The sequence below is a fragment of the Ambystoma mexicanum genome, chromosome 11, assembly GCF_040938575.1.
Source record: "Ambystoma mexicanum isolate Mex_15411 chromosome 11, UKY_AmexF1_1, whole genome shotgun sequence".
NCBI classification, from domain to species: Eukaryota; Metazoa; Chordata; class Amphibia; order Caudata; family Ambystomatidae; genus Ambystoma; species Ambystoma mexicanum.
In genome coordinates this window covers 94,385,138-94,402,062 of record NC_090934.1, presented here as the reverse complement: position 1 = coordinate 94,402,062, position 16,925 = coordinate 94,385,138, and the positions used below count along the sequence as shown (strand labels likewise).

General features: G+C 46.8%; 1 protein-coding gene across 2 annotated transcripts in view; it reads right to left on the bottom strand.

Annotated features, from left to right (window-relative positions):
• ADPRS (ADP-ribosylserine hydrolase) overlaps window positions 1–16,925 on the bottom strand; it is a 47,005-nt gene that overhangs the window by 6,682 nt on the left and 23,398 nt on the right. For both annotated transcript variants that reach the window (XM_069622610.1, XM_069622609.1), the window contains exons 3-4: window positions 15,938–16,145; window positions 9,500–9,684 (exon numbers count right to left, since the gene is read on the bottom strand). In XM_069622610.1, the coding sequence (XP_069478711.1) occupies window positions 9,500–9,684; window positions 15,938–16,145 (393 nt within the window). The remainder of the gene's footprint in view (window positions 1–9,499; window positions 9,685–15,937; window positions 16,146–16,925) is intronic.

Sequence of the window (16,925 nt, the reverse complement as noted above, 5' to 3'; positions counted from 1 at the left end):
TCTTACCTCTGCTTGGAGGGCAAAGACCACCCTTGGGTAACCCCATGCCAACAGCTGCACTTCTTGCTACCATATATCCCTTTTGCTGAATGTATACCAAGAAGCAATGCTAACTGTGTCAACTTTGTTAAACAAAACTCCTCCAGTCTCACAAGGGCCTCCAAGGTCCCAAGCAGGGAGACCGGGGCGGCAGCCTGCATAGCAGAAGATGCCCAGCACAAGGGAGAATAGCGTTCCTGCATGACCCTGAACCACACCTGCCTTCTGGTGCCTTTCAATGTGCACTGCCTGTGGTGGGTCACATCCCATCTATATAGCAATATCCTTGGCTCCCTCAGCATGGCATTAAAGGGTCTGGCACAAGCAAAACTAAGAGACGTGATAAGTGCCACCGGTGTCAAAATAAGCAGCCAAAAGGATTGTTCTGACACCACAATGCTATCACATCCAAAAACCATCTTTGGCAGGGGTAGCCAACCTGTCACCGTGCAGATGTTTTGGCCTACAACTACTCCATTTAGCCACAGAGAGCATAGTCAGCTGTGAGGGCTTCTGGGAGTTGTAGGCTACAATATCTGGAGGACGACCAGTTGACTACCCCTGTTCTAACACCAAAATATTTCCCCCATTTGCTGGTGCTGAATTGCCACCCATGGGCCAAAAGCAAAATGAAGTTCTGTTATTTTCCTAGATTAACCACATTCCTTTTAGATTGGGCATTTGTAGTTTCAAATCTTTACGTTGTATAACGTTTTTAAAAAAGTTTACAATCGTGGCCTGCATACCAATGGAGAGTCGGGAAATGTAAAGCACTGACCAACAACACAACGGTTTAACTTCTAGCCCTTTGCTATATCGGAATGGTTCCAATGATACGACACGGATAAGAGCACTCAGACATGCAGACTAACGGATCTGTTTGCTGGGGTGCAAAGCAAGACTCAGTTTGTACTATACACCATGCAGTCACAGTTCTGCCACTGTTCAATAGAAACTTTGGCCTTTCAATCCGAGGCAACAGCTCTTTCTGACCCAAACCCCCAGATAGCCATGTCCAATAGCAGCACAGTTTTCATCAGAACACCCATTATAGGTCAGCCGGCCGTCAGGAGATGCAATTCTCGCTACTACTCTATGAAAGATCCAATCCTGGAGAGCAGGCCTTAACTAGCAGAATAGAAAAACAAAAGGCAGACTTCACCCCCACCCCACACTCAATTGTTGTAGAATTTTCATGAAAAATATTGGCAATTTGCATTCTGTATTTTCTGATGCGCAGTAATGGGGCGATACCTTTCTGCAGGACGTTGTCCACAAAATCGACACAAACCCCCATCTGCGTTTGCAAACTCATTAATAAATTGCAAAGTTATGTTTAGCTAATTTGCAAAACTTTTATAAAGTCAATCTGTTCTATAAGTATAAATAAATATTCAAGGGCGAATTCTTAAATGGCTGGAGCTGGACATCATGGACATCGCCCATCGGGGATCCTTTAGTCAGCTTCAGTGCTTCAAATTGGCTCACCTGGAAAGGACTCATTTCCCAAACTGACTCATAAATGTTACAAAAATATACTGCGTTTCTCAATAATTTCTTGAGTGATTGATTTAATGTCAAGCGCAATTCCTGAAATCGCCTCCGTTCAGTAAACAAATCACCACAAAAGTGATCATCTCTTTTCTCGTTAATCTCTTTTCTCGTTAATCTCTTTTCTCGTTAATCTCTTTTCGTACCACTTATCCATTCAGATATTAATCCACAACAAGCTTTGCTCCACTTTTTTTCAAATGATTTATTACTATTCATAGATCATATGACTTTTTAAACGTTCTTTTTGATGTAGAACACTCTTGACTGCACTCACCGCACTCTGCTCCACAGAGTAGTGTGACAAACCATCAGATGGCGTCACTTCTCCCGAGAGGGGAGCACCTTTCCATAAGGCCAGGGTGGTGAGGCCGCTAGCCGATAGTCCCAATGGTGGCGGTAACAGGCAGGAGGACCTCAAGGGAAGGAACTTCCCTCCTGGGGCCAAGGATGGGAGTCTGGGACAAGGCCTCTATAACCCTAGACCCCACAGGACAGTAATAATGCCAAATCCTTCTAGAGATAAAGATTCTCATCCCATGATAGAACTCCTTTACTCTTGCTCCCTTTGGACTCTGGAGCCTATAAGATCTATGAAGAGTTATTCGGAAAGTGTTAATGCATACTGTGGTCGTGTGCTTTCTTTCAAGTCTGTTATTCCTGATATTATTAAAAAGCCGAAGGTAGAAAGGTTAGATAATTCTAGCCCTTCTTTTGACCATACGGGAAGGAAGAACAGTGAAGGAAGACAAGACTACCGCTTTATTGAATGTTGAAAAGACTGAGACGAAGAAGAGCACAAGAACATTACAGAGAAACGTGAAGGGTGTTCTCACAGCTTCTGTCAAACCAACGTTACGCTGGTGCCATGCCTGCGGTAACCACGAGGATTAATTCACGCCCCACTGCTCTCCCAGGTAACATCTTTACACAGAGCAACATGGCACGCATTCAAACTAACAGTAACATCATAGCATTCCCCTCTGTACACAGAAACATCAGAGTACGTAACCCGCACTACAACTCCCACAAACACCGGTGCTTATGTTACAAGAACCGCTATGGTGTTGATTGGAAGTTGCCATGGAGATTGTGGCAATGTACGGAAGTTGCAGCTCCGCGGCGTCCGCTTCAATCATATGATGCGGATAGCGTCTAGTTCTCCCGTGGCGTTGCTTCTGATTTTGCTGAAGTGCTACTACGTATTTTCTTGTTTCCTGTCTGACCATTGATTTTGCTAACGGATTTCCCTTGGTTTGCTCCTAGTCGGTTGTGTTGCTCTGGACCTTGTTTACCTACTGAAATTTGGACTGTCCCTCGGATTGCCATCCTTGTTTTCCCCTTGATACCATGCTTCTGGCTTTTTGGAACTTTTGCATCTCGACCCGGACTGTCTTTGGATTTCGCTTGGCTCACGTATTTACAGATTCCAAGCCTTGTACCAGCTTTTTCATCAGCATCGGAGCCAGCATTATCAACCTACAGCTAAGAGGCTTCCCCATTTCATCCGGACCCATTCCCGCGGACCAGGTACTTTGCACAGTGGAGCATACCTTCTCTCACTTACCGCTTCACACGGACTGGGACTCTACGTGTGGTGTTGGTATTTCCCATAGGCGTCCGCATTTCGTCGGGATAGCCGTTGGGACTAGAGACTTTCATCCCATCCTATTCGTCCTCGTTCCATCGGGACAGCTCCTTGAGCTGCTCCATCGGCTTAGTGCTCCCCTGTTGGTCCGTGCAAACAGTAACCTGCTTTCCCATTGGTAAATTCATTCCCATACCACACGGCCACCATAGGCATTCACTATCATTGTGTTGGTATCATCACTCAGGGGTCATTTCATTTTCATTCAACAGATACTGGGGATGTCATATGGTCCTTGTTATCGAAGTATCGTGGGTTCCTGAGTAGAAGTACCTTATCCTCTTCTTATTGGAGGTTAGTTGTTATCCATCAGTTCTATTGCTAACAAAACAAAATTGTCGGCTACACTACAGGGTCAACAGTACGACAGATTCTGACATCTGGGGAGGACCAATCTATATAAAAATGGAAACAGAAGTGGGACTAAAGAGGAGGTGAAAGGTTAAGCCGTCAGGACACCAAGGAGACCCGGGAGATTGTAATCTCCAAACTTGAGAGTGAAGTTGGAAGAAGAAGTTTGATTCCTTTGGGTTCTTTGTCATCTTCTGACCCTTCCATCAATGGGCCGTGCAGTTCTGGTATTCCAAAAGCTTCTGCACATCCATAAGGAGAACCCAGCGAGCAAGGTGGCTGCATCAGAGCCCATAAGGTGGAACTTGGGCTCCAGGAGATTGCAGCAAGGCACGTCTCCAAAACTAAAGAGACGAACAGCAAGGTGCCGGAAAAGCACCTTGCAAGTCGGTTGGGATCTGGCGCAGTAGACCTGGAGAGACGGGAAGGTGGTGGTGCGACCTGTATCCATCCAGTCAGACAACGGTGCCAAGACCACCTACCATTGCCTACAGCAGAGCCGCGTAGGTGAGTGCGCGGAGAGTACAAAAGACTGTGGTGGTGGTGTGACCCATCGTGAGTGGACCGTGTGGTTCAACAACACCTCCCAGAGCACCAACATTAATCGGCTGGGTTTGAGAAACGGCCCATAGAAGTAGCGTGAAAGAAGAAGTTGAAGCAGAGAGAGTGGACCAGCGACACTGGCGAAGCCGGTGAAGAGTTCCCCCGGGAGAAGGTAACAGGAACAAGTCCAAGTCCAGGAGGGGGCCGGGAAGACTTGAGACTGTAAATATGATGCAGTAATGAATCACTAATTCCCTGGGCAATTCTACAAGAGTGTTGTGCTGGAGAGTCGAGAGGGACGTGTGGAGCATCTTCGTCATCCTAGTGTCGACAGGATAAAGAGTATAAAGAAAGCAACATGTGTTGAAACTTCTTAGAAGGAACTTCAAGTTTTGTTGAACACTACAAGGGACATTGGGGAATCATGTAACAGAAGAGTCATTCTTCTAGCCCCATGAGGATCCTATAGAACTGTGGGTTTGTCACAAAAAGCTTGGAATTTTAATGGAACTTCTCCTTTGAAAAGACTTGGCGTCTTTGAGCCACTTTGCTTGCATGGAAATTATGGCCGAGTGGAATGTATGCTCCTCAACTCAAGAGGATTACAGAACTTTTTCCAGCAACAATATTCAATATCAAATGGTGATTAAACCAGTCCATTTCAATTAATCAGTCAACCTACTTTCCATTACAATGGATCACGTTGCTGAACAGTCCATTTTCAGTTAAGAGTGTCATTGATTGGATAGTTAACAAATTAGAGGAACAATAGGCTCATCTAATTTCCGTTATTTAGGATCTTTTCAATTCAGGTCCGATTTCAAGATGTTGGCAGGAACTACGGCGCTGAACTGATTTTTTATTAATCCAAACCCCCTGCTGTATCTATGGGCATCAATGGAAACATGACACTTCCATTTACTCGATCCCAATTTGGTGCCCATTCACTCCCAATGTTTGGCTTTAGAACTAATCACCATTTCGTCATCACATCCAATTCCTGCCATGCTCTCAGTTTTGATTACCAGAAAGGTGCAGCGCTGACTCCACCACTTGCAAGGAGTGTGCTCTCCTACCAGAGATTAGCAATTACACTTCACATAGATGTGATAATTAACAAAATTATTATACAAGGTGTTGTGACAAACGCTGATTCTGGGCATCCACCTTCCTTGCTTAGCTGTCAGCTCCTAGCAAAGAATACCTTTGCCTTAAGAAGAGTCCAACACAGACATGTCATTCCACGATTACAAGCTCTCCGTTTATCATTTTACAAAGCGGAGGGAGTGGAGGTGGAAATGAAAAGAGCATCCATGAGAAGAAACTCAAGTCTCCTTGGCCTCTAAGGGTCAACGAGGGATACTCCATTAGTCAAAAGCGGATATGTGGATATCGGGGAGGCCCCATCAGTTCTGTGTTCATGAAGTGAGGGCATCTCTCCAATCCGGGGGTCAACAGTTCCCTTAAACATCCTCTGGTCCTCCTTGTGGTAGCAGCCGTCAAAGAGTCATTGTCAACTTGTAGGAGGGAAAAGGAGATTAGGTTACAGGGCAAAACCGTTATTAGTTTGAATACACGGATATTCAAAGATATGTAAGGGAGTATAACATGTAACCAAGAGTTATTCTAACAAGAAACAATGGGTTAGACCAGCTTCCGATTGACTAAGCAGGATATTGCAGTCCCCCAAAGTTAAGTACTGGGCCCAACCTTAAAGATAGGACCAGACGTCAAAAAACGTTTGGGTGCCTTTCCAAGCAGTCGGGTATCTTCGGCTGTTGTAGACAGCTGGCAGTCGACGCAAGGTTCCCAACGAGGCTGAAAGCAAAAGGTGACAGTTTGTAGTTGTGTGCAATAACTGCTCTAGTAGGTCTTCCATCAAATTAGAAGACTGCACTACCAGACAAGAGTTTAAATGATGCACTGGGGCATGTTCCAGCTTTTTATTTCCGAATGGTAGAGGGCCGGATATTAAGAGTGCAAACAGCTCCCAGAGAAGGAAAAGGATGCGAGTGCTAGAGTCCTCTCAGTCCTAACTTGGCTTTTAGTTTCTTGCTGTGCGATTGGTCTTGGATTTAAGGTAGACATGACAGGCCTCTGGTTCGGTCAGTTACCAGTGCTTTTGGTGTCCAGTGCTTCCGACTCTTAATGCTGGATCAGCACAGGGGCTGGACAGCAAAGCCTCATACATAGCAGGAGGCCCTTGAGCCATTTAACCAGACTGTGTCTGCCGAGTTACTGGGAAGTAATCACTGGTTCCTCTGTTCCATCTGGCTGGTAGAAGCCATGTGAAGATACCAGGAAGAGCTTTTCCACAAGGTCGAGTCTTGGAAGAGGGCAGGGAGTAGCAGAGCTGTATCAGGATTACACTTTGGAGTTGGTGTTGTCTGTGTTTGAGCACTCACTCCCAAGTTTAACAAGGTAAGGATGCAGACCCTCCGTTTAGGTACCACCTGAGTGCACACTCTGATCCCATCACAGGGGTGCATCCAGCCCTACATACAAGGGGTTTATCAACCACTTTTTCTCACTAAAAGAAGGCAAATACTCCCAACAAAAATTGGAAACTGCCACATAGGAGCCTGCCCCCTGCCTTCATCCACACAGCTGCGTGGATATGTTTGGCCCAGTAGTATGCATAATGCCACACAAAGAAGCTCTGCTATCATTACTGCCTGATCTGAAGAGGTAAACCTGTACATGATAATGTGCATGAATAACATGTTACAACGAAATATTTTTGACAAAACACGTCAGTTGTACAGTAAAAACATATTTCGGCTTGCTTATAAAATACTCCCATTGGAAATCAGATTTACTCCCCAAAACTAATTTTACTTCCAATTATAAAAAATAGGGAGTAAAACACTCCCACTTCAAAAAAGTATCTGGAGCACTGGATGCATCCATTCAAACTTTGAGCAGCAAGCTACAAACTTTTGCTGGCTATTCCCCCGGGATCTCTTCACACTACTGGATGCAAATGAAAATCCAGACACCATTCACAAGACAGGCCATTTTCTAGTTCTTGCAACTGCAGCCCTGAGAGTCCAAGGCAGACAGATGATGCGGAGCACAAATGGTGGTGGACATCCATATTCCCATGCACTCTCTTGCAGCGAACAATGTCTTCCTGTTGGACTCTGCACTAGATTTGCAAGGGGGTTCCATGCAGGGCCACCCCGAAAGCCTGGCTGCACCCCACTAGCTTCATAAAAGCTGTCACCAACCAGTGGAAGCCACACAGACAGCTGTGCAGAGGGTCTTGGAAGGAGAGCAGGTTTTCTTGAGGGCACCGGACCCCTGCCAGGCGTCTGACATCGGACAGAAACCTTCCTGAATGGCATGTCTGGCAGGGTCTGAGATGAGGCCTCACCGGGAAAAGGACACACAATACTTCAGAAGATTAGGACAATCAATCAACCTCACAGCAAAGCTGGGGGGAGGAGCAAAGTACTATAGACAGGGCTCATTGCTAAATAACAATGGAGTCACTGCTTGTCCTTGGGCAACTTTGCAGACGTTGGCACCTACCTCCCTCCACTGCACAAACTCTGAAAGCATCCCAGTAGGGGTCTTTGGTCTCCAACTCTAAAGGGCCAGCATGACAGACATCCAAAACACCAGCAACTGGTGGCACCCAACCTAACTCTCCCTCACACAGACTAGTTCCAACCGGGGCAGGACGAAGGACTGAACAAACGCCCATTCCAATCGAACATTCCAGAATCTGGTGAAGCACCCAGACGTATTCCACAGAGGTTACTCATTTCATTTTAATCACCAAGGAGCATGTATGGTAAAGTTGAGCGCTTTCCACTAAGCCCTTCCCACAGCACCCACAGCCAGCCTGTCTGTGGTGAACATATGGAGAGATCTCCCGCCAGAAGATTATTAGTAGTAGAAAAAGAGGGCTCGTGGTGCCATTATCCTGCGCCTTTCTTGCTTTTCAAATTGTAATGCTCTGGCACGGTTGAGAGTGTAGCACTACTTAAAGCAGCTACTAAAGGCATCTGGCGAGTTGCCGCTTGCACCGGCTGCAGACTGCTAGACTAACATAACTAGCTCTCTGCATGTCCAGCCCATTCCCTACCAGGCAGCGGACCCACAGGTGCACATGCCCATTCCTTACCAGGCAGCGGACCCACAGGTGCACACTACTATAATAAAAGAGCACAGAACAAGCTCTCTGCATGTCCAGCCCACTCCTTACCAGGCAGCGGACCCACAGGTGCACACGCCCACTCCTTACCAGGCAGCGGACCCACAGGTACACACGCCCATTCCTTATCAGGCAGCGGACCCACAGGTGTCCACTACTATAATAAAAACGCAGAACAAGCTCTTTGCATGTCCAGCCCATTCCTTACCAGGCAGCGGACCCACAGGTGCACACTACTATAATCAAAGAGCAGAGAACAGGCTCGCTGCATGTCCAGCCCATTCCTTACCAGGCAGCGGACCCACAGGTGTCCACTACTATAATAAAAGACCACAGAACAGGCTCTCTGCATGTCCAGCCCATTCCTTACCAGGCAGCGGACCCACAGGTGAACACGCCCATTCATTACCAGGCAGCGGACCCACAGGTGAACACGCCCATTCCTTACCAGGCAGCGGACCCACAGGTACACAGAAATTGAGACAACTCGACAGATCTTGACCCAGTGTCCAAGTCTCCAACCTATGCATGACAGGGGGTATCCGACACATCGTAACATATGGTCTGACACATTTTGGAGTCTTTTGTATGGGGCAGAAGCTCTTGTTCTTACCACTGGGGCGTATCACATTTGAGAAAAGGCGAAACACCACTTGAGTGTTTACGTTGTTTTAATTTTCCTGTTTTTATTTATGATGGTCAGAATGTTCTTTTTTAATTGTGTATACTCATTTACAATTGTCTGCTTATAATCTGTTTTATCCTTTTTATGGTTTATAATTGTAGTGCGAAAGGTTAATTTTACCATATGCATTTAATAAGGAAAAGAAAAAGAAAAAACAGGTGCACAGAACATGGTGCTGGGGTTGGGATTCTGCTGAATGATTTCTTAGGCGGTACCTGGTGGGAGTGGTCTGCTGGAGCATCCAGGCCTAGTTAGGTAGATGGTCATTGCACGTGTGGGGAGGGAGCAGTCGTACATTGCAGGTAAGTGTGAATTTCGCCATCTGGGAAAGTGAGCGTGCATGCTCCAGTCTGGGGTATGCAAGGCGTGTGTTTCCTTTGCAGGGAAATCATTTTAAAAGCAAGTTTTTGACTGAGACAGTTTGAAGCAAGTGCTTTGCAAGGAGAGCCTTACAAAAAACACCGTTTTAATCGGGTTTCTGTTTTTAAGTTGGACACATCACTACAGCCTGAACACTTACTCTCTGGCATCGGCAAGTGACTTCTCGTCTCCTTCTACCTCTTCCATGTGACCAATCAGGTGTTCCAGGAACTTCTCGCGGCTCGACTCTCCCTGGAGCGCATAGTGCACCGCCAGAGCCTGCAAAATGGCGCCGTTGTAACCCAACGAGGCTGCATGAGTCAGCTGGGCACTGGTCTTGGCAAACTGTCCGAAAATGGAGAATCAAACCCAACAATGACAAAGAATATGTACTAGTGGCAAAATAAATACAACTCGTTTCATCCACTGTTTCTGGCTTCATTTAGACAGCTTTCATGGTGTTATGTTAATACTCTTTTACACTGCACACATCCACACCATGTAGTCTTAAAGAGCCCAGCCTTGTAAGAATAATGGTGATTTGTAACCCCACCCAGGGTAACAGCAAGACAGTGGCATATGGGGCTAAAAAAAAACTGAAAAAAAGACAAGCAGGAAAGGCAAGCATGTGAATGCAAGAGACAAAACAGATGGACCCAAGTGGCATGATAAGGATCTTAGGTAGATCCCACAGGGAGGAGCCAAAGGGGCCAACCCAAATGACGGAAAGCGGCAGTAACGCAGCCTGAGACGCGTGCAGCGATTGCCTGGCAACGCTTAGTGTACTGTTGCCTAGGCGCGCGTGCACCTCTAGGATACCCACCAGTGAATGCCCCTGTGGGCCCAGGCGAGGAAAAGACAGGGCAATTAAGGAGCGCACCGCACTAGCACATTGTGTTCACAGACACTGCACTAGACAAGTGTGAGTGCAGTGCAAAAGAAAGAAAAATTGGACGCAACTAAAGACGCTCAGGGCACTGAAGAAGAGGTAGGAACCAGGTAATTGGGCACTGCAGGAAGGAATTTCCGAACAGGCAATTACAGGGAAGAAGACACCAACTTTGGCCCTCATTTGGATTAACTCTAGGGGTGAAGTGAGCCACAGAGCATACCCAGGATGCAGCAAAGCAACGCCCGTCCACCTCCTGCCTTTCTGCCCAGTCCAGGGGAACCTCCCATCCCTTAGGACCTCTGGGTAGACAATTTCAAGGCTATCTGAGAGCAGCAGGAGGTGCAAGGTACAGCGATGACGACAAGGAAGCTGCACTCTGAACTGTCTAGGGACGGAGGGTCTACGGGTGTTCAGGCATCTTCCAGGTGATGACGTACGAGTGCCTGGCGACGGCGAAGGGGAAGGCCATGAGGGCATACAAGACTGCTCTCAAAAAACTAGAGGAGCGATTTGGAAAAAGGTTGACTGTAGTGCTGGAGAGGTACCATTTCTTTTCCAGAGCTCAAGCTGTGGGCGAAGGCTTAGACGCCTATGTGAATGCCTTGCGGACACTCATTTCCACCTGCAAATTCACAGGTGTCCTGGATGAGTACATCCGTGATCAAGTGATGATGAAGACCAGCAACGCCAGGGTAAGAGAAAGGCTTTGGATCGAAAAGGATCCCCCACTGGACAAGGTAACAGAAAGGGCAATCGAGGAATCCAAGATAAGCGTCCAAGAGGTTACTGAGAAAAACAAGAGTGCATGCCACAGTGTCCAAGGAAGGATACAGAAAAATACAATGGAAGAAAATGCTTATCCCAGGGAGAACCAAGGGACGTTTGGTCAAAGAGAAATGTGCAGGAAATGTTGCTGGAAGGGGCAGGTCACAGGAGCAAGAGAATGCCCAGCAATAAACGTGGAATGCAGGAAATGCAAAGGAAGGGGCACTTTGCCCGCATCATGTGCAAGAGTATCGCAGAGAACAGGCAAACTGTCAAGATGTTGGAACCGGATGGAAGTTCTGAAACTGTAGTGGGTTACGTGGGCGGTGAAGCACGTGACGCATTGTGCGAGAAGTCCCATGAGGGGGTGTTGAGTGTGACTGGAGCGCAGAAAAAGAAAAGGCTGCGGGCCGTGTTAGCTGTGAATGGGGTGCAGATGCGAATGATGGTGGACACTAGATCTCCATACACCAGGATTTCCCCAGAATGTATGTGGAGCGTTATGGCAAGGACACTGTTACCATCCGATATAAATCCCTACGCGTACGGTCACGTGCCCATCAAGGTGTTGGGTTATGAGTGGGCAAGAATTGAATTTGAAGGGCGCACCACCCAAGGGAAGCTAAATGTTGCACATAAGGGTGATGCCGTTTTGGGCTGGGATGAACAAGCTGCTCTTGAGATAGAAATACGCACAGGGAAGCCTGTGCCCGTATTGAGTGTTGGAGGCGAGGAGGACATGATGGTTGAGGGTGTGGTAACGGCCGAATACCTCAGGGAAGCTTTCCCCACTATATTTTCAGAAGAATTGGTGAAGCTCAAGGGGTTCTCACATAAAATTGTTCTTAAGAGAGGTGCTATACCAAGAGTTCATAAGGTAAGGAGGGTGCCTTTGAAGGCTCGGGATGGGTTAAAGAATGAGCTTGCCAAGCTCCAGGCAGCCGGTATCATTGAAACGAAAGTTCGGAATGGTTGTCACCTGTGGTACTGGCACGCAAAGGGTGATGGGGGTATGAGAATGTGCGTAGATTTGAGAGAGCTCAATGCTCACATTTGGGTAGACTGGCATCCTTTGCCCAATATAAATAAGTTGTTGGCGTATGTGGGAAAGGCTACGTGTTTCACCACTTTTGATTTATCATCCTCATATCACCAGATAGAGTTGCACGAGGATTCACGTGCATGAACATTGTTTGTCACACCATTCGGAGCATATCGTTTCTGCCGTATGCCCTTTGGTCTAGCATCAGCGGTTTTTCAGAGGCTGATGCAAAATGTATTTGGTGGAATATCTGGGGTAGAATATTTCCAAGATTACATATCAGTGTGGGGAAAGGACCGTAGAAAGCTCGACAGCAGGGTGTTAAGTGTAATGAAGGTCTTGAAGGAAAGTGGTTTGACAGTAAAATGGTCCACGTGTCATGTGGGAGTGCCGAGTGTAACCTACTTAGGACACACTTTGGACGAGATGGGCATACGACACAAGGCGGGTTTAATGAAGGTCATGAAGGACGCGCATGCTCCTGTACACAAGGAGCAGCTCAGATCATTCCTAGGAATTACAGAATACTATGTGAGGTGTATTGCTTCTTACGCTGAGAACACAGTCAATATGAGAGCCTCGTTGAAGAAAATTGTTCGATTTGAGTTGACAGAGTTGCCAAGAGGAGTTTGAGAAGTTGAAGGGTGACGTGAATCACGCCCCATCTTTGGGGTCATTTTCTCCTAAAAACAAAACTGTGTTAATGGTTGATGCCAGTGAGGTGGGCATAGGGGCAGTGCTTGAACAGTGGGAGAATGGTGGCTATCATCTCATAGCTTTTGCCTCGAGAGTGCTGAGAGTTGCCGAAAGAAGGTATGCAGTAATAGAGAGGGAGGCTTTGTCCGTTGTGTGGGCGTCCAAACATTTAACAACATTTTTATGCGGTGTTCCTTATATTATACGAACGGACCACAAGCCCCTCATGTATGTTTTGACCACCAAAGGTTTGTCTGCTGCTTCGCCTAGAATTGCCAAGTGGATGGTTGATATGCAAGAGTACAATTTCAGAGTGGAATACATTCCTGGCACCAGGAATTCTGTAGCTGATTGTTTATCACGTTTGCCTAGCCCTATGAGGAAAGGGAAGGAGGTGCAAGAGGCTTGGGATGAGTGTACGAGGGTAGCAAGTATATTTCCACCAGTTGACAAGGAGGAGTGGGACAAAATGTGCTGTGGATACTACTTTGGTAAGAATTAAGGAGTTCCTGAGGTGCGGAATGGTGGAAAGTGGTAACAAGGGGTTGGACAAAGGGTACGAGCATGTATGGAACGAGCTATCGGAGGGCCCATGGGGTGTTGCGAGAGGTCAAGGGTTGGTACTGCTGTGCAGTTTAAGGTTCAGGTTAGTAATTCTGGCACACGAGGGGCATTTGGGCAGGTCATTGACCAAAAGGAGGCTGAGAGAGTCGTATTGGTGGCCTGGCATGGATGGAGATGTGGAGGAGGTTATTATGGAATGTGTTGCGTGTGCGGTGACCGACAAAAGCAAGGCACCTAAGCTGCAGACGGTATATCCGGTGGAAGTGCCTAGAGAAGTGTGGTCAAAAGTAGCTGTGGATATCATGGGACCGATGGATACGTTGGGCAACGGTCTGAGAGTCATCGTGGTTCTGGTTAACTACACCTCGCGACAGGTGGAAGCGACTGCGTTAGAGTCAGTAACGACTGAAAAGGTAATGGCATTCCTTAGCAAAGTATTTGATAGGAAACGGGTACCGGCATGTTTAGGGACGGATAACGGAGTAAAATTTGTTTCTAAATGCATGCAGGAGTTCATGAGAGGTTTGGGGATACGCCATCACAGGACTGCGTTGTATAACCCTGCTGCAAACGGGCTGGTGGAGAGAATGAATAGGTTTATTAAAAGGGGCCATACAATTGGCCTTGTCTAATGGCCTGTGTTGGAGTGATGTTTTGTCGGAGGCTTCGACGGCTTATAGGCACACACCACACACCTTCGCTTGTTACGGGTTATTCTCCCTTCAAGCTCATGAGGGGCAGGAAGACAGGATCTAAGCTGAGAGTTGCTGCCTTGGGTGGAGGAGTGCGTTCTGAGGTGGACATGCAGGAGATTTTGGCAAGAGTTTGGTTGAGACAGAGGAGAGCTAGTGAGGCGAATGTTGGGAAGAATCCCCTTATGGTGTCGGTGGGTGACCACGTGCAGATAAAGAATCCCAGGTTTGTACCCAAAGGGGACAGTGTATATATGGATCCCCGTCTGGTGGTGAAGGTAGGAAGAGGATATGCGCAGTTGGACGATGGTTCCAGGTGGAGCAACAGGAGTGTAGTGGTAGTAGGAAGAGAGGTGGAGAGAAGACCCGTGATTTCTAAGGGGCTGGGCGATGTGTTCGATATCCCCGGTTATGGCGGCAGAAGGACAGAGGGAGGCGCTGCAAGTGAAGGTTTGGGCACAGGTGGTGTCAGTGGTGATGAAGGGGCGACAACAGGGAGTGCATTAAATGATGTTCAGGTTGCGCCAGAGAGGTGATGTTCAGAGTGTGCCTGAGACAGTGGAAGAGGTGTCTGCTATGTGTGTCGCAGATGGGGGTATGGGTCGCCCCGCTAGAATCAAAGGGCCTCCTGTTAGGTTCAGGGATTACATGATGGGGAGTTCTGAGCATTGACCTGTCCACGGGGACTGTGTAACCTTAGGCCACAGACACGTCGCAATGAAGAGTCCCTTCAACCATGGATAAGTCAGCAAAGCGAGGGAAAAACCTTGAAGTGAAAGGTAAGCCATAAACAGCAATGGTATTCACAGAGCTACAAGTCAACAGTGTTAATTCACAGAACCAAACCTCAGGATAATAATATGCCTTAGCCAACATACTGTGCAGTGCTATATGACCCAATGAGGAAGAGTGTGGTCATGAAAAGAGTAAACAAATGACGATACATTTCTAAATAAGATCGCATGCTTTCATCCAGATTAAGGTTTCCAAATGAACAGATTTTTGCTTTTAATACTTATTTTAACATCTATAGATCTCAACCCTCCATGTAAGGCAACAGGGAGGACATGTAACAAGCAATAATATACATTGTAAAAACCCCCAGAAAATTGGCGGCAAAGGGACACAATAAGCTGGCAAGAAAGGAAAAACCCAGGCAGACTGCTTAGCTACATGACAGCAACACACACAACCAACAACTACACAGATACTGGACTACAAAGGAAAACCAGAATATGGAAAGATCAGCAGCTTCTCCAAAGTCTTCACAGGAATTAAGCAGTTACGCAGTTAACAAATATACAGACTTCACACATGTCACACGGAGCAACACTAGGCCCACCAGCAAGCAGGGATTTTTCCGCTAACGAAGAGGTTTGGAAATGGGCAAGAACCTTGAAGTTCACATAGCATAACAAACTGTGCATGAACTGGCAGGGGCTAGCCAATGGAAGCTAGGCAGAGCACAATTGAGGAGACTAAACACAGGGCAGACATCACCAAGAACTCAGTATAGTTAAGAACTACCTTCCTTTGTGCCAAGGTGGAAGCAAACATGACATACAGTAACAGAAATCAGCATAAGGAGTTGGGTGATGTACAGATACTTTATATCTTTAACTATATCTGCTGCAGTTGCTGGCTTCCATCTTGAACAATTCTGCAGACACCTTCATTAACTCTGGACAAAAATGAATCCTATTTCTCTGAACCCTCATCCAGAAGTAGAGGTGAAAAACAAGTGAAGGCTGAATTGCATACAAATACATAAAGCATTTGCATACACTGCACAGTTCAAGTCCTTGTGTGCATTCAGATCCCTAAAGACAATTAAAAGGCCTGGATCAGATCTTCTATGCATATTATGTTATCGCCAATGCTAGAGAGTAGGAAACAAAGGCATAGACAAGCCCTCCTGCCCACGCAAAAGAAAAAGCATGAACTCACCTTCTTCACATCCTCAACATTGGGGTACGCAAGCGGAATGCCAACTACCCTCATGGCACCTCCGTTGCCGTAAGATCCTTTTCCATCAAACTGTTGACATGCGGGCTCAAACACATTGGTGTAGCTGCCGGTCAGGAGCTTTTTAAAGACGGTTACGACGCCCATCCCATAGCCTCGCTCCGGGTCATTCGAGAACTCCTCAGCAAACCTTTCATAAAAAACCATGAACACATTAGTTACTGTAAAGCATTTACACTTTGTAATCTGGAGGTGTGATGAAAGATCAACAGAACACATGAGGCAGTACACAAGGTTCAACACCTTAATTCGTGCACAACAAGTTGGGTGGGTTAATACCCATTACAAAAAGGGATATCTCAGCATCAAAGCTGGATAGACTCTTTTGGCCCAACCTACCCAACCACACAGAATAAACGATAATGTACCAGTGGGCCCTATTCTGAAATAGTTCCAGGGTTTCCCCAGGATTCCCAGATCTTTTGGTCAACCTACAAGGTAATTCCCCTATCTGCCCCTCTAGTTCCAAGCTACCCTGAGGTACGGGATAGGAGGAATGCCTATAAGGCCTAGGTTAACCACCAGAACAGAATAGGGACAATGGTTTTAAAATCATCAGGATGGCCAACTGTAATAGTGGCAAACAAGAGTCTACCAACAAGGATTTCTTGTCTGTGTAAGAGTGCCCCATTTAAAAAAAAACACACATACCTAGACATGTAGCGTCCAATGCGCTTCTTGCCTTCCTAGTCCTAGGGATATAGTGCCCAGCTCACTTCTTGCCTCCTTAGCTTTAGGGATATAGCGCCCAGATCACTTCATGACTTCTTAGTCCCGGATCAGTGCACCTAGCTCACATCTTGCCTTCTTAGTCCTACGGATATATCGTTTAGCTCGCTTCTTGCCGCCTTAGTATTAGGGATATAGCACACAGCTCGGTTCATGACTTCTTAGTCCTAGGTTTAGCACA